This window comes from Aspergillus candidus (assembly GCF_002847045.1).
Source record: "Aspergillus candidus strain CBS 102.13 unplaced genomic scaffold BDW47scaffold_1, whole genome shotgun sequence".
NCBI lineage: Eukaryota > Fungi > Ascomycota > Eurotiomycetes > Eurotiales > Aspergillaceae > Aspergillus > Aspergillus candidus.
In genome coordinates this window covers 13277-32274 of record NW_020194006.1, presented here as the reverse complement: position 1 = coordinate 32274, position 18998 = coordinate 13277, and the positions used below count along the sequence as shown (strand labels likewise).

At 46.9% G+C, this 18998-nt stretch overlaps 6 protein-coding genes across 6 annotated transcripts; 1 reads left to right on the top strand and 5 right to left on the bottom strand.

Annotated features, from left to right (window-relative positions):
* Positions 1 to 512: 512 nt before the first annotated feature.
* Positions 513 to 4183, bottom strand: BDW47DRAFT_114623 (uncharacterized protein; the record flags this gene model as incomplete). Its single annotated transcript, XM_024814693.1, has 3 exons — positions 513 to 700; positions 761 to 3257; positions 3314 to 4183. The coding sequence occupies 3 exons, from the start codon at positions 4181 to 4183 to the stop codon at positions 513 to 515; spliced, it is 3555 nt and encodes a 1184-aa protein (XP_024676409.1).
* A 1829-nt stretch (positions 4184 to 6012) lies between these two features.
* Positions 6013 to 6795, bottom strand: BDW47DRAFT_97064 (transcriptional coactivator p15/PC4 family protein). Its single transcript, XM_024820341.1, has 2 exons — positions 6468 to 6795; positions 6013 to 6408 (listed from the first exon to the last, which is right to left on the bottom strand). The coding sequence occupies exons 1-2, from the start codon at positions 6735 to 6737 to the stop codon at positions 6175 to 6177; spliced, it is 504 nt and encodes a 167-aa protein (XP_024676408.1). The 5' UTR covers positions 6738 to 6795; the 3' UTR covers positions 6013 to 6174.
* Positions 6796 to 7006: 211 nt separating this feature from the next.
* BDW47DRAFT_97063 (PX domain protein) lies at positions 7007 to 10171 on the bottom strand. The gene is made up of 2 exons (XM_024820340.1): positions 9413 to 10171; positions 7007 to 9360 (listed from the first exon to the last, which is right to left on the bottom strand). The coding sequence occupies exons 1-2, from the start codon at positions 9967 to 9969 to the stop codon at positions 7032 to 7034; spliced, it is 2886 nt and encodes a 961-aa protein (XP_024676407.1). The 5' UTR covers positions 9970 to 10171; the 3' UTR covers positions 7007 to 7031.
* Positions 10172 to 10542: 371 nt separating this feature from the next.
* Positions 10543 to 11313, bottom strand: BDW47DRAFT_97062 (PaaI family thioesterase). Its single transcript, XM_024820339.1, has one exon. The coding sequence runs from the start codon at positions 11255 to 11257 to the stop codon at positions 10772 to 10774; it is 486 nt and encodes a 161-aa protein (XP_024676406.1). The 5' UTR covers positions 11258 to 11313; the 3' UTR covers positions 10543 to 10771.
* A 948-nt stretch (positions 11314 to 12261) lies between these two features.
* BDW47DRAFT_97061 (DDHD family phospholipase) lies at positions 12262 to 15553 on the bottom strand. The gene is made up of 3 exons (XM_024820338.1): positions 13923 to 15553; positions 12678 to 13859; positions 12262 to 12602 (listed from the first exon to the last, which is right to left on the bottom strand). Exons 1-3 carry the CDS (start codon positions 15419 to 15421, stop codon positions 12476 to 12478), a joined length of 2808 nt encoding a protein of 935 aa, XP_024676405.1. The 5' UTR covers positions 15422 to 15553; the 3' UTR covers positions 12262 to 12475.
* A 229-nt stretch (positions 15554 to 15782) lies between these two features.
* On the top strand, positions 15783 to 18705 carry sac6 (fimbrin). The gene is made up of 5 exons (XM_024818309.1): positions 15783 to 16252; positions 16362 to 16572; positions 16635 to 17323; positions 17429 to 18411; positions 18472 to 18705. The coding sequence occupies exons 1-5, from the start codon at positions 16230 to 16232 to the stop codon at positions 18504 to 18506; spliced, it is 1941 nt and encodes a 646-aa protein (XP_024676404.1). The 5' UTR covers positions 15783 to 16229; the 3' UTR covers positions 18507 to 18705.
* The last annotated feature ends 293 nt before the right edge of the window (positions 18706 to 18998 follow it).

Sequence of the window (18998 nt, the reverse complement as noted above, 5' to 3'; positions counted from 1 at the left end):
AAATTTTGTCAAAGGTAAAGCACTCACTACAATGATGCCCCGGATTATATGTATTAAACAGAACATCCAGGGGCTAGTAGGATTGTTAGTGCCCGCTAAGATAGCGAAGCATTGGACATTGTATTGATATCTAGGGATGTTGGTTATAAAAGTCTCTCTGCAGCCCCGACACTAGGTCTATGGGCCATAGTATCACTGATGGATAGGTACATACTGTGCGACCATGCCGCGCTAGTAAGCACATCCTCAGAGGTGTGTATAATAATAAAGAAATATCACAAACAAGTCATCATCTAATTTGGGGTATTTTGGACATGATCTTCATAATTCAGAACCTGGTCAGGGAACGGGAGCCCCCAAGGAAGTAAGAAAGGCGAAACCAAAACAAAGCAAGGCAAAAAGGAAAATAAACAAACAGATAAATAGATGCAAGATACAATCGGAATAGCGCCTGCACATGTGATGGAAGTGATAAACATGATTGGAGGACAATATTAGAAGACTGATGTGCTTTATATGAGGACCCACTCGCTGCCTCTTTTGATGAACTTATCAAGCATCATACTTATATCGTTCAAGGCAAAACGGCATACAAAAAAGCCGAAAAATTCTGCTGCATGACGAGTGCTTAATTCTAAACCCACCAAAGTTTCGGAGGAGTGTTTGAGACCAGGGTCTTCGACCTGCTGCGCAATTTGATCTGACAAGGCAATTCATATATTAGCTGGTATAAACAACTGATTTATAGAATTGCACTTACCAAGGACTTGAGCCGCATCGCAAAGGCGGGCCAAAGCACCCATGTAGTTCGTGTTGGGTCCGTTGAGTTGAAGCTGGGTCGTATCCCGCCTGACAGGCTGAGAGTTTGGCAATGAAGTCATTGGAAGAGAGCTTATTGTCAAATGGTCCTTATTGGTTTCCTTCGTGCCAGTCAATGGCGGCGCAGAGCCTATCCCCGAGTTTTTGGAACGTAATTTGCGCCAGGAAGTCAGGTATGACTTGCTCGGCACACTGGAGGTCTTCGTGGGCAACGTATCAACGTGCATTGTATCATCTGGAGATTGCGGGTTCCTGAAGAGGGGCATGGCCCCCTGTACACCGACTTCGCTGCCAATTTTCTTTGTCAACGAGGCCTGCACCTGCTCAAGAACATTCTCCAGTGACTGCATTTCATCCAAAACAGCATCAGCATCGTAGGTGTCAACTTTAGCCAATTTCAGTAAGGCTGCAGTTAATAAGTCACAATTCGAAACCTTTTCATCAACGGCCTTTATTTTGACATTTTTGACCCGCCAAACATCCCGTGGGACAAATAGTTTCGTTGACAGGTAGCCACCGCGAGGGTGAGCAATCGTCTGGTAGATGCATCTCATAAGCCAGAACGGCCGCAGAAGAAAAGATTCAGGACATGGCTCCAAAGGAAGAGGGGCGTTGGAGGCCATCGGATTTGGAGTGCCGGGGCTGGTCGGTGAATGGATATGGCTGTCGAATAGATACATGCCACCACTCGATAAACCATTTGGGACAGCAGTGGCACCGGCTGCAGGTAATATGAGCTCCGATGCACCGACTGTACCCTTCTGAAGGTCCAACGTAGGGAATGCCTGGCTGGATGGGGTTTCTGGCGAATACACAGCCGAATCGGGCCCTGCCAAGGAAGGGTTCCTTTCTCGAAAAGATTTCGGCCCCAGACTTGGTATTCCTAGATGGTCAGGCATCGAAGGAACTTTGTCGATTGATCGGCTTGGTGAGGGTATTCTGGAATCGTCCTCCGGTATCGCAGTGCTGCCGGAACCACCACCATTAAAATTTTCACTTAGAGAGCCAATGGAGGCATTTCGCTTGCTCGAATGCGCCGGCCATTGTCCGCTGGAGGAAAGCCCTAGTGCCCTACTCGTAGAGGTTGGATGGGTTGGTTCATCTTTCGGGAGAGGCGGCGGCGGCCTAGAAGCCCAGTGTTCAGGGGACTGGTTGGGTCTAGACGCAACCATATCCTTGGAGCGAGCATTGGTCTCTATCTTCAATTCTGTTGTGGTCTGGCCCGACATTCTTCGAGCCCGAACACTAGGGCTTGATGTCAGTCCTTGCGAGGGGTTTGTCAATGCAGAAGCTTCTGTAGCAGATTTGTCTGAAGTGAGGGTGTTCGGTTCTTGCTTTTCACCCGCCAAGGATGCAACATCATCCTCCGCAAGTGGAGATAAGGCAGCGCCGCCCGTTGTGATGTTGGATGCAACAGAGCTCTCCCAAGTCCTACCAGAGAAGCTGCTTGAATCCGACTGTCGGGGAAGAGCGGACTTCGAGTGAAGATCAAACTCAAAATCATCCATAACATAGCCATTTGTCATTTCTTCCAATAAACGTTCTTCTTCTTCGGCCTCGTCATCATGATAGTCCGAGTTCATGGCACTAGAATGATCATGGGCCATCTGCTCGACGCGTCGCGCCTCCCAACCACGCGACATTGCTACAACTGCTTCCTGCTCGGCTTCCCGTACTTTTTGCTTCGCCAACTCGACATTTCTGCGGGCATTTGCCACAACATCGTCATCATTTCCGTTTCGTAACTCCATCGCCGGTTCCAACCCCTCATCGTAGGCAGCCTCAACAGCTGCATCAAGGGCTGCATCAAACTCAGCTTCTGTGCCCCGGCTAAGCCGACGGCTGCCCCTGTGCCGCAGGTAAACAGAAGAGGCTTTAGAATGCAAGGAAGCCGGTGAAGAAGCCCCAGATTCGTCTATAGTATCTAGCCATGAGGTGGACTCGTAAAGATCCCTTGAGTGAGTACTCAACAGAGACAAATCGGAATATCGAGGGTCATAGATGTTGCGCTTCCCAGTTTCAACTTCCACATGGGAGTCCACTGCATCTGAAGACGTGCGTTGTCCATTCCAAGGCTTGTCCAATGGAATGTTGAATTGGGAGCTGGCATCGCTCTGTTTGGTCACCATCGAAGGGTCAGTGTGTCGCTGATCACCTTCTTCATATGTAGACAGAGGCGGTGTCTGACGTTTCGGAGGAATGTGGCTTTGGGTCAACTCCCTTGGCTCTTCGGGTAATTGCTGACTGGGAACGGCTGCGGATTGGGTAAAAGTCGCATCATCACTAAGAGATTTGGGGTGATAGTCGTCCAGGGAGGGTTGCAATGCATCGCCATAGTACTCTTGGCTAATCGGGCGTTGTGGGAGGGCTTTACTCTCAGCCCCCCCAGAGAAATCCATGCGTTCCAGTTCAGTCACCCGTATCATGTAAGTGTCCCGCTAAAACCATTAGATTTGGTACAAGAACGCTCTGTCGTCCAAAAGATAAAACTTACAATCTCTTGAAGTTTTAGTTTCTCATCTTCACCACCGTTGCTCCGGAGCATCACAAGTTGTAAGAGTCGGCAGGCGTCGTTATAAGCCTCCATGGCGCCTTCAAAGTTTGCTGCATTGTCGAGAAGAACAGCAGTATTGGCCTTTTGCAAGGCTTTCGAAAGCATTGCTTTCTGGGAATGGCCCTTCCGGCGTTTGTCGTTCTTTTTCCCATCGGCAAGAGATGTATTCAAATCGTCAAATATTGATGTTTCACCCTCTGACACGATGGTATCTTGCGATTCAGCCAAGAGAGGTCCAAGGTCATCGGCAGCTTTAAATCCGGGATTTCGCGTGTGCGACCACGGGTCTTTGAAAAGGTCAGAAGACTTCAGTTCGTGGTTGGTAGGAGTAAGATCGGGTTGCTGCCAGGCGGCATTTGTAGCATCGGGGACTGTGGGAGCGTCAACTTCTAGGGAACCCAGAAGTGAGGCACCTGCTTGGTCGTGCGTCATTTGGTGCTGAAAACCATGCTGTCCCTGGAACACCGGGCCATTGTTTGGCGGCGATATTATGGCCGCATCAAAGGTTGAAGTACTGGAAATGTTTCGTTGATGACCGGCGAAAATGATGGAACTTTTACTGGAGGTAGTAGATTGGGACCACCGGTTCAAGGTACCGAGGCCTCCCTGGATGTTGTTATTGCCTGGGCTGCTCGGGTTGGAGGGTGTGATTCGGCCCAAAGTCGGTGTTACCGCACCATAGCTCGAATCATCATCCGCTGCATTGGGAACATCGCTCTTGAATTTGTTCCATGATGGTGAATATGTGTGAGAAGCAGTTCCCCCAGCAGTAATCGTGGCATTGGGTGAAGTCGACCCCGGCCGAAGCATTTCGTCATATGATCCAGGGCCTTTCAACTTCGGATTTCCAACCATTTTGTTGATTTATTCCCGTCCAAGTCAGGATTAGACCCGGGCGACTGATATGGAGGTCGGTGTATCAAAGGCAATCGTAGTAAAATCTGGCGCGAAGCTCATCTATAAAGCGTTCTCAATTGGCGGCTTCGAACTTTCCCTATGCATATATGATGATAATATACCAATCCAATCATGAGATGAAGGCCTTCTCCGAAAGCATAGATTGGTGTCAAAGAATGGCAGACGAGACTATAATTTCGCACGTGTGAAATCCAGGGATATATAATAGCTTGGTCAGGCCGTAGCTGTAGGGGACACTGTAGATGTAACAGGGCTGTCGCACATCCTTTCTAGTCGCTGAGGTATGAGAACCAAATATCACCGCCTACAGCAATATAATCTGCGTAGAAGATGAGGAAGTGGAACGCTAGCTCCCCAATCAGTGACTGTCTGCTTCAGCGCATGATCTGGAAACTGGGGCAGTCTAAGAGGAACACATGCTTTGTTTCTCCTGTGTTCTTTCTTTCCCCTCTAGGCGCGAATTAGATGGTATCAAGATCCTTTCTTAATCACCACGCATGGTATATTGTGACTGTTCTGTGTTTGCGACAAGCAAGTGAAGGTTAAGGTAGGATGATATTCCAGATACTGGTCTGGTGACTAATGTTTTCTGCCGCCTGCAAATGCTGCATACGAAGTGCAGATTTAATTAGCCCCTGCTCCAAGTGAATGGACAGTCTTCGTGTGTTGAAGAAGCCGGTCGGGGGGGGCGGGGGGCTAGAGCACTCACAATCCCAAAGGGACACTGATACCTGATATAATTATGGCTTTTGCTCAATAACCAAGCAATGAGACCTCGTATTAGTATATAATGTTATCGGTTCTCAATGTCAGGCACCACTAAGATGAGAATGGAGAGGGAATGGATAGAAGAGTATTATTCTTCCAGATGTAGCGCGGAAGCTGTGTGGACGGTACCATGGTCAATGCTCAAAAAAGGGGTTGGCTCCCTTTCCCGCCTTTCAGCAGCTTTTGATACATGTTGTAACTGTATGGCCCTTACAAGTGTATTGGATCCAATGAGTTAACGGACACAAGGGATCTTGGATTACTTTAATGTATCCCTATCATTATATTTTTTATCCTAAATCCATAGATACTATATCAGAACATTCCCCTGGTGTTATCATCAATGAGATACCATAGTGTCTTTTACTACTCTGCTTCATCATGAAAGCGTGGACGCGACCACATATCACAAAATATCCTGGAGAATCTCGCTTTTTGAGTTGTGATTTGGTTGACACCTTGCTCTGGTGACTCTTTCTTGATGCCCCACCCCTTGTGTTCTAGTACTCCAAAATGTATACATCCATTATATGATTGCCTATGTAACCTACAAGGATGGTTATACGCCTAACCGTAAAATTGGAGAATAATACTTCATAATCAAAAATGGAAAATTGATTCATATCAAAAACATATGAATAAAATAAGATAACGATAGTCCATCTTCGACCGAGTAAGACAAGATCCAATGACCTTCCTCAGATACTGGCTATCGTTGCAAGAGATGGTTTGTAACTAGGCCACTTTTAGTCAATGTTTTCTGAGCTGGGATGTTGTAAACGTCAATCCGAGTTATTATAGACGTCACGCATGAGGGCTAAGTACATACATTATACAAAATCAACATTGAAACTTATGGTTAGTTAGCGCTGAATAAATGAACATCGTGAACCTTGCCATATATCAGAGTACTTAAGACTTGGTCTAGCGAATAGTATCACTACTAAGATGCTGCCTATAGCTTCATACTAGTTAGAGATATCTTCGGAGATATTTATACACAAATAACCATATTATTAAGTGACTCCAAAATCACTACCCAGCACAACTTTTTTAATTGGCTATTTAGCCATGATATGAAATACTGGTCTCAACTGTATTGGTTTGGTAGTAATTTACTCTTCACTTTCATCTTCCTCGCTTGTCATCTCAATATTCTTTTTTGAATCTGGTGGGTTATTGGTGTTGCCCTCGCTTTCACCCTGCTGTTCATCTCCTTCGCCTGGGTTACTCTTAATCGCATCATATTCTGGCCGGGGAACAGGCTCCCCAAGCTCCCCAAGCGCAGTCTCTATCTCTGGCAGTATTTTCAAGAGACAAGCAAACTGGTCAACGGGCAAAGAAATCCCCTGCAATGTTAATCAGTAGGGCTGTTTAGCAATGTGCTATATGGGTCATAAAAACGGACTTTCTTGCCAGGAAGCTCTTGCCCATCTTTCTCGTAATACTCTCTGATATTAACCATGTTCTTTCCTCGAAACGACGAGACGTTGACGCGTCGCATTTTGGATATCTCCCAGTAGTTGTCACCATTCGCGTCAATTTTCGCGGAGGAGTTTGAGGCAGTGGTTGCGGGTTTACTTTGTCCGATCGGTTTGGCTCTCTTCACATGAGAGACCTCATCATCGCCAGAATCATGATCGGAACTAAGCACGCGCTTTTTTCTAGTGAAAGGCATAGCTTGTAGGCGACAGTAAAGTGAGATATAGAGTGGGACGTGGTGAAGATGATGGACGAAGGTCTCGAGTACAAATATGTACGTCTATTTTGTTATTACGTAGTTTACTAGAGCAGAAGACGGCACCACCGCCTCGGGAAGGAAGGGATTGCCGCCAAGACATACAATACAATACAGCAGGAACCCAAATTCGTTACCATTTTCTAGGATCTATGTACTCGATATGTATTCAATTTACGGTAGCATGTGGTTTGCTTGAATCTGATCGATAAAACTATCAGCGAAATCTGTATACTAGAAAGTCACGGCCCTTATGGCTTGCAAGAAGACTGCAAAAACAAAACCTCTCGCAACAACGTCGACTTGAAGGCAGTCAAAGACCTTTTCGAGAGCTTCTCGACTAGCAGCAGCACCCATGACACTTGTCAAAGCCTGAGGCAGGCCCCTCTGGACGAACAGACTTCGCGCTTTTTTCCGAAGACGTTCTTTCTCAGAATCGCTCGGTGGCGGCGGCCAATTCTTCAACTCTTCTTCGGTTGGTAATGAATTTTCACGCAGTCTTGTGAGATATGATCCAAGGGCATCATCCGACGAATTGGCATCGATCATAGATTCTTGCATCAAGACACGTATCGTCTCCAAACTTGGATTGCCGGGGCGCAGAATGTATGATTTGGCCGCATTCAATAGAGTGCGCCTTATGTTCCAGGCAGATGATAACATGTACAACTCGTTGATGACTGCGAAGATGAGCTCCACAGCTATTCGGGTCTCGTCTTGAGAGATAGAGTGTTTTCCAGTTCCCGACTTATTCAAAAAGCTGGTGGCGTCCTTCGTAGACTCCGAGAGGCGGACGGGCTGTTCTAGATTTTCAGAGTCTCCCGACAACGGAGTGGTGGGATAGTTAGCCTGACAATTGCTATTCTCCTGGTCCAACTGCGGCGCTGGATGGTCAGACATTGCGCTCTTATCTGACGCCAAGTGTGAATTGTCGACCTTTCGTTCCTGAGGACCTTCGTGGCTTGCAGATGACCCAACCGCTGTATGGACACCGTCGGAGACCTGTTGTCCGTTTGCTGCAGTAGAACTGAAGGATGCATTTCTCCCGGTCCCTACCCCAAAGACGCCACCCACACCACCAAAAACGGCCTTACTTCCCCCAGACACACTCTTGGGTGCATTCGTGAACACACCTAGAACACCCTTTCCCATATTCTCAATCGCAGCTTGTGCGGGAAAGGAAAAGCCAGATTTTGCAGAGCTCCCAGCAGATTGAGGACTGATGGGCCCATCTTTTTCAAGGAACCTCTTCATCTTCTCGCATTCCGCAAGTTGCTCGTACTCAAGAGCATCCTGCAGATATCGCTCAAGTTCCCTTGATAGTGCGTATTGCGTCTGGCCCTTCCACGAAGGAAGGACGGGATGGTTATCTCTAAATTTTTGAAGTCTGTTCAATCGCGAAATTGTTTCCAACGTCTCATGGAGAGACTCGAAATCGGCGTACTTCCTAAACACCATCCATCCTGCGCGATCTGAAGAAACAGCTTCGATTTGGAGCAGGTAATCCAATGCGGGTTTAGAACGGATCAATGACGTTTCTTCAGGACCTGACCCATCATCCACGGAGATGGAAGCACGATGGAGCGTCAACGGACGCGATACCGAGTCATTTCGCGAAGTGGTTTGGGATGGATGTGAAATCGATGATGGTGGCGGCGTTGAAGAGATTATCGGAAAAGGCTCAGTTTCTCGGGTATCTTGAGTGGGATCCATAGTTTCTTCAGCGGACATGTTAGATTTTTCACCGCTGTCTTGAGAAAACAAATCCCCGTCTTCTCGATCGGATTCAAATGATGCTTCTTGCGATTCATCATGACGCGTTTGCTCAGAACTTTGCCTTTGTAGGTTTTGCGCAACCATCATGTCACTCAGCCTTTTTGTCTCTGCCAAGGCCTGCTCGGTAGCTGCATCCTTAGAATCACGCATGGATTGACTGCTGCTGGAGAAACGGTTTGGATTCAGCCCACTAAGCTCCGATGATGGGGACATAGGTTGTTTCATATCGTCGTGTTGCTTCTTTCCATCGACCCCTTGGTTCCTTGCCCCTTCAACGCCAGCATCAATGGCACTCATAATTTCGGATTCACCTTCACTAAAAAGGTAGATAATCCAGCCATTGATGAATTCAGGGCGCGAAAGACTCGAAATTGTCGTTTCGAAAACGACCCCAGACAGAACTTCACGTAAAAAGTTCCTTACCGTGGGACAACTGTATGCCTTCTGGTCCAGAAAGTTAGATAATATATCGTCTGCTATCAAGTTGAGCTTCTTCTGTTGTTGCTGGCCTGCCAGAAGATTTGCCAGGCTGCTCTCTGGGTGTAATTCTATGTAGTGCAGGATGGTCTGCTCCGGTGCAGAAGACCCGGAGTTTTCGAGGGCTGTGGACAATTCGTTTAAAAATACAATGATCATGGAGGAGGAATTAGTAAGAAATTCTAGAAAGGCATCTGATGTGCGTTTGCGCGAAAGGTGAGAGGACACCGCGTAGACAAATGAGGCAAACAATCGCCGGCAAGACATGGGAAATGTCGACTCAGTTGGCAATATCGGTTCATACCAGTAACTGGACTCCATTATGGTAAGTCTGTGAGTTGACATAGAAGTTGGAGACTTACTTTACGTAGTCCCTGATGACTGCATCAGTTAACGAGCGCAAGGCAGCTGCTGTTTCGGGACGGAAGGAAGAATAATCCAATTGTATCTCTGATGCTTCCTGGACAGCATTCTGTCCCTGGCGATCATCATTTTTCCGGTCAACCTCGCCAGATTTGCGTGTCGGCCAATCAAGTAGCCTGTTCGCGATGTCCAATGCAAGTTCTCGCCTTCTGACGGGGTTTCGTGCATCCAATGGTCCACTCGCGGCATGATTTGCGTCTCCCTCCCACGTTGCATGTAAGACGACACCAGTAGCTATCCCAATCAAAAGTAGACCAAGTCGTCCCAAAATAATATATGTCACTCCTATCAAAAGAGCGAAAATACCAAGCAGACCTTCAGTGCTCGATGTTGCGAGGAGGTTGAGAATGTAGTCAAGTGCGTCTTTGGGCTGGACAAGAGGAGACGAGGAATTGGACTGCACGTCTTCAGGGTCCGCACTGTCTGTTATTCGCGTCCCTTTAGCTGGTTGAGATTCAGGTTGGTGGGAAGAAGACACATCATCTGAAGTGACCATGTTTATAAGTCACCGTGAGGTGTCGCATTGGCTAGTAATCAAGGCGTGCAAGAACGAGTCTTTGAGGATATCAATAGACTCCACCCAGTCGACTCGACGATTGCACAACTGACTCTCGAATCTGAAATGCTGCAATAGGAGTTGGTTCGGTGGTTTGTCAAATTAACGGTAGTGGCTTTCGGGCCTATATATGGAGTAGATAGTACTGTATCCGTACCGGGGCAGGTTACGTTAGACCGTCATTGCGGGTTGTCCATACCAACGACGTGGTTTAGAATATTCTGCCACCGCCTCTGGACAACAAGCAATGCAGCGTGCTTCTTCAGGCGAACTAACCTTGGTAGGCCTGCGGGAAAACCGAGCAATGTCGAGGTTGTATTCCGTACACCGTCTATAATAATGCAATGCGGTAATAGTCAATTACTGGGTATGGCGTAGTCGGTAACTACTAGAGTACACGAGTGACGGTGTAAGCTTCGTCTACCCTAAAAATCTCCCAGAGGTACGGATATCCTGTTTGGCGAGAACAAATGGCGGAACAAATAACCTTCGTATTAGACCAATAGTACAGAACTCTAATCTCTCATGTATAACATAATTATAATAATGTGTCCTGTTCTCTAATGCCTCGCTGTTTGTGTAGAAACCGCAGAAAGGGCAAAAGAGAAGTGGATTTCTTCTACGCTGCCCGAGTGAATCCAAACATTCAAAGTAAATGCATGTCATGTCGGAAGAAAAAGGCAGCGATTTTGTAGTTTTCTCAATACCGTCTCATCTCTCCCCTTTTCTTTCTTTCCTTCTTCTACTGCTCAGTGTCCTGCGTATTGTTGCTGGGATGTTGGCCGTTATTGTATTTTATGTATTTCGTGTGAGAGCCACGCGCGACAATTGTTACGTGTTCAGCATCCAATCTCTTAGAGATGGACACTGTTGTAAATGCAAGCGTCTTACCGACTTTGTCAGCGCGGCCTTCGATCTCAAGCCAATCTCCTGCAGTTGCTGTAGAAAGATAGTTGATATGGATATCGGTGCTCACACCCGTGGAGTCGAGACCACAGGAAGCAATTGCAAGTCCACCTGCCCAATCAGTAACACAGGCCGAGAAAACACCGTGCAGGGTGCCCTTAGAGTTTAGATGACGAGGTGTAACCTGGAGACGAGCCTGGAAAACACCTTTCTCGGCATAATAGATCTCTATGTCGTCAAGGAGAAAGGCATATATGGGACTATTGACACGAATGCGTCCCCAGACCTTCTGGACTTGATCCATTTCCTGATTTTGATTCATGATAATCAGTTGGCGCCGAATTATCGGGCTCAATGGATAAAGAGCAAAGGTTGAGGAGAAGGGTGGTGCAGAGATCGATTACAGAAAGAAATCAGAGAACTTATAGTGCGGAAAGTGGATTTGCAAACACAACAAACGTTTGTTTATAGCTCAAAACACCACCCTTGTACCGTACCGTACTACCGAATCTAGTGTATCAATATAACCACGATCTCGTTGAGTTGCGCATAATGGACAGTCACCTGGCCATAGTCACGTAAATACATAACCTGTTGGCGTATGAACCTAAAAAGAGGTGGTTCAATTAGCTTCCCTGACATGGTAATAAATACACCAGGTGTGTAAAGTTCTATACCTGGTCTTCGTACGGAGTATCGATACGTTCCAAGTACGCGAGGGCTTGCTGTTCGACGCACCCTAATTGACTGACTCTTCATTTGGCATCGCGCCCGGCATTCCCCCCCCCCCGGCAGTACTGAGCCGTCTGTTAGTATAGGCACTCAGTACTAACCTCCTGGATTCCTGGATGATTATGTATCTGTAGCCTGACTACCTTAGGTATCCATGTAGGTACGGTGTGTAGATACTATATGCATAACAATTGTCTAATTTCTCTAGGCTTGCGCAACCATCGTTGTGTGTATATCATACAGTTGCTGCTTGACACCTCCCTGACTGCCAACTTGAAGTTATTCAGGTCAGATTATGACCATTGAATACTAGGAAGTAAACTACCGTGCGGTGAGGGACATCCCTGCGTTTTGAAACAATATGCTGTTAGGCATCACATCTGGTCTCACTGGGTGATACTCGATCATGTTTTCTCGGTGAAGTCGATTTGGCAGGTATAGAAGACATCAACTGCTCGATAAAGTACCGTCACTTGCAGGGGTCTTGCTCGTCTACATTGAGAAATGGGCAACTGCTAAGCTTAGAAGGTTTGGCAACCCAGATTCGCAAGTATATGTGTGCTAAAGAAAATATAATTGGTATGCGCTCTCTAGATCCATGCCCTGGCAGTATAAAACGGGCCCATCAATGAATTAATCAGAAAAAAAGAAAGATGGGAAGACAAAAGGTGTATAGGCAGAGAGAGAGTTAATCTGCCTTTTTCCTCATCACCAAGCCCTTCAACCAGGTGGGCATCTAAAAACGGCTCTATCCAAACCCATTGCCGAGGTAAATTCTTGTACTAGAAGTCAGTGGTCAAATGCCTGGCTATTGTTTGGGACGCGAATTGCGTCTAGATAACATCTGGGAAAGCATGAAATGATTGACATCCTCATCTGCCCAATATGTAAGGTGGCTGGCGATGCTGGCAATTAAAGAGATATCAAAAGCCCCTCTGTTCACGAAAATATTAGCAATTGATTCTTAATATTACAATGGATGCAGTTCTGAACAGCGTTGGATAACTTACTCCTGGATGCTGTAGTCAACTCGTCCATTCGAGTTCAATGACCGCACTTTTTCGTCCTCAGCCTTCAGCTTCATTTCGTGCTGAGTATGCCCGTAGTCATCGGACTCGGGCCCTATCGGCTGGAACTGATTTTTGCCGAACCTATCGTTAAGCCCAGGTGTGCCATTATACAGTGTCTCCATAGCCGGATTTAGCACAGTATGCTGTCCGATATCGTCGGATCCACCTGGAGAATCCAGACTAGCAGAGCCTGACGTCGAGGTCTGCTGGGATTCTGAGCCAATATAGGATCGTTGCTGAGAATGTTCCCCCGAATTCAAACTCAGCCCACGATTGAGCAAGCCACTCGCAACACCAGAAGTAAGGTTATTCCACAAAGAACCTACGCTTTGACCTACCCGATTGCCAAATACTGACAAGCTTTCCCCGGATGCTGTCCAAAGACTCTTTTTCACAGATGGCAAGGGTTGAGACTTCAGCGACGACATTGCCGGCGATATCAGTGGCTCCATACGGTAGCTTACAGGATCAGATGGATGGAATATGTTGTACAACTGCCCGCAATTTGGCGACGATACAATAGATCTGGAGTCGTTCAACCCAAACTCGGTACTGGAATAAGCTGGATAGCGCGTGGAGGCGTTTGGTGGCGGCGACGGATAGACAGATCTTCTGCCGGAGATTGTCTTTCCTTTGAGCATCTGGAAAAGTGCAATTGGTGACCCCAAACAAAAAAATTCCTCACATTTAAAGTCAAACGAACGACTTGGAGATGCTTCTTGCTGGCCAATGCTCGTATCCGCACCAGAATCTTGCTTTGTAGAGCTGGGATTTTGGTCTTGATGGCACAGTATATCAAAGAGAATGGCACTACCAAGGGAATGGCCACAAAGAATCACCGATCCCTGGAACGACGGGTTTCGTTCCTTATAAAGCTTGACAATGCGATTGCACTCATCCTTGACAATGGTAGAAATGTGCTCGCAATATGCACTTTGGTATAAGAGCACGTCCATTGCCAAGTCAGATATCAGATTTCGTACCGACGGCACGCTGTCTAGCGTAATGTCGGCGAGGCTTGGGTAAAGGTCACTGTCTAAGACGTCTGCGTCCGTAAGATCAAGTTCTTTTCGGTTTTGCCTTACACCGTGGTGTGGAAAGTCAAGAAGATGCCTCCAGCTCCTAAGATTGATCAGCACACATCCATGCATGTTCTTTATCGTGATCCCGCAATTGTAGACCTACACAGGAAGTACCTGAACCCGACAATTTTTGTGCTTATCTGCGTATGAAGAATTTAATTCCTGGAGGCCAGGCGAGGCTAAATATACCCCCTTCATAGTCTTGCGCAGGACATTGACATCGTGTATAAAGTTTATGCTTTCTAAGCGTAAGCCCAGCCTTTGGCCAATCCCATGTGTAACAAGGATCAAATGATCAACTTCCCGTTCCCTATCTTCATTGTCGATTTCTCGCGAATCTTCCATCTCCTTCTCCTCCTGCCTACGCGCTTGCTCTTCGAGTTCATCTGTATTCTGTGGTTCGCCGGCAAGAGAAGACATTTGTCTTTCCAGGGTTGATCTTGGACTTTTGTCCGAAACGCCTTGGTTACCTGGGCTTTGGCCATGAGCTGTGCTGCTTTTGAGGGTCTCTGTTTGGGCTTTGTCTTGAGAATCCGTAGGAATCGTCCCAGGAAAGCCAGAGGGCGACCCTGTATCTGATTTCCGCGCAATGTTGTTGGAAGCTGGTTCCTTTTGCTTCCTCGCATCACTGAATCCACGCACTACCTTTGTTCCAGGAACACCGCCTAACTTTTGATAAACAGTTGTGCTCACCCTAGACATGAAGTCATCGTTGGCCAACAATGCTTTTGAAGAGTCTTGATACGTAGCTATGCTGTTCATGTAAGCACCAAATAGTCTATAGCTTTGAGACTGGTTGGCCGGAGTAGGGGGCATGTTGGCGTTATCTTTGTGATATGCAGACGAGGTTAACTCGGTTGGACCGGGGGAATCAAAGACCGTATTTGAATTTATGGCACTTGAGTTTTGATCATCGGCTGGCAAAGTAGATGAATGCTGGCTAGGATGAGATTGAAGCCGTCTGTTTGGTATCCGCCATGGCTTTACTTTAAGATAACCTTCTTCAAGCTGGGTAGCGAGATTTTCCTCGCATGGTTTGATAGTGGAGCCGTCCTGAAAGAACCAAGTCCCACGGCGCACTTCATATATGGGCCCTTTCCAGTAGGCAGGGCTGAGTTCTCTGCGGTCCACGTCCACATCAAATAGATAATCCTCGTTGACGGGCACCTTGGTTGATGTGCTGCGCCCGCAATCATGGTCTTCGCCATGCCTGGGGTTGGGGTTTTCGCCCCCAAGCTCCAATTCAGAAAACTTTTGGAATGTAGTTTCAATAGCCTCTGAATCTTTATTGGAAAAAGGAACGAATTTTTTCGGGGAAGCTAGTTGTTTCGTTTCATGACTCTCCTTATCGAAGAGCGCCGGTTTCCATTTGGGCGAGTCGACAGCGTAGAACCATCTTACTTTCAGAGGAGGACAGTCTTTCGGGTACCGATGCAAGCTGATTCTGTGTCTATGTGTGACAGTATGGTCTTCGCCCTGGGAACGTTGTAAAACACCTGGATCATTGCCATGTGTAATCGCTTGTTGGGGTGTCTGGCTTCTAGAGACACCCCAGGGAGATATTGACCCCAGGAATGTCCCTCGATAAGTTTCCCCAGACATGGAGCCCTGGAGAGCTCGGATGTTTGAAACGCGAGCCAATTTGGTTAATCAAACGCTTTCAGGTAGGAACCGAGTCGTTCAGAGAAGAGAATACTAAGCTTCAGTCGTATCAGAAAAGAAGTTGAAGATACAGTAAGTACTAAACACTCGGTAGCTTCTGCATGGGAACAAGTTGCAGATCGGAGATTTGAATACGGCTTATGCAGTAATAATACGTAACTAACGTAAGTTACCAAACTTGCTTGGTGGGCCAGCCAACATTCAGCATGTGGAAGCATTGCCCCTCTGAGCCGAGTCCACTGCGTCATTGTCACCCGAGAGATTCAATACATAAGTAACTGGATCGCGAATACATCACATTTGCAACACTGATAATTGGCTAGAAATTCTAAGATCATCGAGTTTTACATATTAGGCTCCCGGGTTAATACCGTCGATGCTGCCTTGGGGACGAAATCCCATCGATACTGTGGGCGTACGTAGTAGTCTGGCTTATTGTTGCCCTTTGCTCAGTCGACCCCACCCCGCTTTTCCACATCGTTCTCCAGGGGGGAATAATTGAGCACTGTCTAGGCCACCTAACCATGAGCATCAATTGATTGAGCATCACTCATATCCACCTTTCAGTCAGAACATACTCGGATCTGTCCCACGGTTTCGAGTCACAATATTTTGCTCTTGAAAGCTTGATTGTTTTGTCACGTTGGTTCTTCATTTCGCCTCGAATTGCCAGCGACTCTTTACAACACCCGCCATTTCTGGCCTGGAATACCAAACCAACTCTTACTGCGAAGAGCGAAACACAAAGATGAACGTGATTAAACTCCAAAAGTTTGTTCATCCCAGTCTTCATTAACTCTCCCGCCTTATTCTTGCTCTAGGTCTAGGGTCCAATATCGTTTGGTGGCATCGATTCTAACTGCTTTTTTCAATTACACAGGAAATTCCCGCAGTTTGAACAAGGGGAGATCTTTGCTCTCCAAGATTCGTTTCGGAAGCTAGATCTCGATGACAGAGGTTCTCTGGATGAGACGACTGTTATAAAGGCCACCCAACAATCCGAGCGCCAGCCCTATGATGTTGTTCGGCAGGCCTTGAAAGAGGTTGAGCTTGATAGCTCTCGCAGAGTGGAACTCGAAGACTATGTTGATGTTAGTGAAACATTCCCTGTTACTACATGTTTTGTAAAGTGACTAATGGGGCAATATAACAGCTTATCTCTAAACTTCGTTCTACTCCAGCAAATAACAAACCTGTTCGTGACCCAAGCTCTCCTGCAGCGGTCCCTGGGGGCGGAGCTGGCGCGTCTCGCCATGTCTCCAAAGGCAGCATCGGGGGAAGAATCCAAGTACAAGGTTCTTCTGCGAACGTAACCCACACCATTAACGAAGACGAAAGAACTGAGTTCACAAGACACATCAATGCTATTCTTGCTGGCGACCCCGATATCGGTGACCTTCTTCCATTTCCCACAGACACCTTCGAGATGTTCGACAAGTGCAAGGATGGTCTTGTTCTGGCAAAACTGATAAACGATAGCGTTCCGGACACTATCGACGAACGTGTTCTGAATAAACCAGGAAAGAAGATCAAGAGCCTGAACGCATTTCATATGACCGAGAATAATAACATAGTGATTAACTCTGCCAAAGGCATTGGTTGCTCGGTCGTGAATATCGGAAGTGGCGATATCATAGAAGTTCGCGAACACCTTATCTTAGGTCTGATATGGCAGATCATCCGTCGGGGTCTGCTCGGCAAGATTGACATCAAACTCCACCCTGAGCTTTATAGGCTCTTGGAGGATGATGAGACGCTAGAGCAATTTCTTCGTTTGCCTCCAGAGCAAATTTTATTGCGCTGGTTCAACTATCATTTGAAAAATGCTAAATGGGATCGAAGGTGAGTGTGCTCAGCCAACTCTAATTTTCCCAAACAACCCGTGGACCATTGAGCAGTGTTCTTTCGGAATCTCCCAGAGCAAACCATTTGCTGATACCTTCGCAGGGTGACTAATTTCTCCTCCGATGTGAAAGATGGTGAAAACTATACCGTTCTTCTTAACCAATTAGCACCCGATACATGCTCGCGGGGTCCCCTTCAAACCAGAGACCTGCTTCAGCGAGCTGAGCAGGTACTGACCAATGCAGATCAAGTAGGATGTCGCAAGTTCCTCACTCCAACCTCTCTAGTTGCTGGAAATCCCAAACTCAATCTCGCTTTTGTGGCCAATTTGTTCAACACGATACCAGGCCTTGACCCAATCACGGAGGAGGACAAACTTGAGGTGGAAGATTTCGACGCAGAGGGAGAACGCGAAGCTAGGGTTTTTACGCTTTGGCTGAACTCGCTGGATGTTCAGCCAGCAGTCAATTCTCTCTTTGATGATCTTCGCGACGGCACCATCCTGCTACAAGCCTATGACAAGGTGATTCCAGGGAGCGTCAATTGGAGACACGTCAACAAGCCTCCGGCATCTGGTAATGAGATGATACGTTTCAAGGCAGTTGAAAACACAAACTATGCTACCGAGCTTGGAAAGCATGTTGGATTTTCCCTAGTTGGCGTCCAAGGTGCCGATATTACTGACGGTCAACGGACCCTTACCCTTGGGTTGGTGTGGCAATTGATGAGAAGGGACATCACAAATACATTGTCGAGCTTGGCACAGCGGATGGGCAAGCGTGAAATTACAGATTCAGAAATGATCCGCTGGGCCAATGATATGTCACGGAAGGGTGGCAAAGCTTCAACCATACGCAGCTTCAAGGATCCGTCTATTGGCTCGGGCATATTCCTCCTTGACGTGCTCAGCGGCATTAAGAGTAGCTACGTGGACTATGACCTCGTCACCTCCGGCCGCACTGATGAAGAAGCTTATGCGAATGCGAAATTGAGTATCAGCATCGCAAGAAAGCTGGGTGCAACAATTTGGCTTGTTCCTGAGGATATCTGCCAAGTTCGCTCTCGGCTTATCACGACCTTCATTGGTGAGTCTTCCTTCAAAACCCTAGAGCTGTATTAGCAGTAGTGACTGACTTTGTCGAAAGGTTCTCTTATGGCTGCATATGAGAAGATGCAATAGATTATGTTTAATCCAAGCTATGCCAACAACGGTCAGTTGCAGGGAACAAGCGTTTTTCCTTATCCGCTACCTTCAGTCTCGTTTCTCTTTTGTGTTTTTAGTAGTGCAGCTCAACCAATAAAACAATATAGCAGCGTTAGTCCATTATACTTCATACTACATGGATAGGCACAAGGGCCAAGTCTCGAGCCTGGCAGGCACCGCTATCAGTGTCTAATTTAGGTCTGATCAAAAAATTTTTATATCTGAAGTCGGTTCAAACGCATATACAGTACATGTACCATGTTTCCATTACTCTACGCGTTATGGCCTTTAGATGACATGGCAGGGAGTATAGGCCCAGTTGATGCAGTGCCGAATGAGCTCAGTGTACACACTAGAAGGTAACCACAAAGGAAGCCAACTGATATTTACTTGCGTCTCCGCCCTCCAAACATAATACCGTGGCACACCCCCTGACGCACTCCCGCATGACAACTTCGTAAATAGTTT

Excerpts from the sequence above, each read along its gene's own strand:
- BDW47DRAFT_97064 (XM_024820341.1), bottom strand. The coding sequence starts at position 6,737 with ATGCCTTTCACTAGAAAAAAGCGCGTGCTTAGTTCCGATCATGATTCT. Across the intron at positions 6,409-6,467 it reads AAGAGCTTCCTGGCAAGAAA|GGGATTTCTTTGCCCGTTGA; the intron begins GTCCGTTTTTAT and ends TTAACATTGCAG.
- BDW47DRAFT_97063 (XM_024820340.1), bottom strand. The coding sequence starts at position 9,969 with ATGGTCACTTCAGATGATGTGTCTTCTTCCCACCAACCTGAATCTCAA. Across the intron at positions 9,361-9,412 it reads GTCATCAGGGACTACGTAAA|TTACTGGTATGAACCGATAT; the intron begins GTAAGTCTCCAA and ends AATGGAGTCCAG.
- BDW47DRAFT_97062 (XM_024820339.1), bottom strand. The coding sequence starts at position 11,257 with ATGAATCAAAATCAGGAAATGGATCAAGTCCAGAAGGTCTGGGGACGC.
- BDW47DRAFT_97061 (XM_024820338.1), bottom strand. The coding sequence starts at position 15,421 with ATGTCTGGGGAAACTTATCGAGGGACATTCCTGGGGTCAATATCTCCC. Across the intron at positions 13,860-13,922 it reads CGGGTTCAGGTACTTCCTGT|GAGCTGGAGGCATCTTCTTG; the intron begins GTAGGTCTACAA and ends GATCAATCTTAG. Across the intron at positions 12,603-12,677 it reads GTTGACTACAGCATCCAGGA|AGGGGCTTTTGATATCTCTT; the intron begins GTAAGTTATCCA and ends TTTCGTGAACAG.
- sac6 (XM_024818309.1), top strand. The coding sequence starts at position 16,230 with ATGAACGTGATTAAACTCCAAAA. Across the intron at positions 16,573-16,634 it reads AACTCGAAGACTATGTTGAT|CTTATCTCTAAACTTCGTTC; the intron begins GTTAGTGAAACA and ends GCAATATAACAG. Across the intron at positions 18,412-18,471 it reads GCTTATCACGACCTTCATTG|GTTCTCTTATGGCTGCATAT; the intron begins GTGAGTCTTCCT and ends CTTTGTCGAAAG.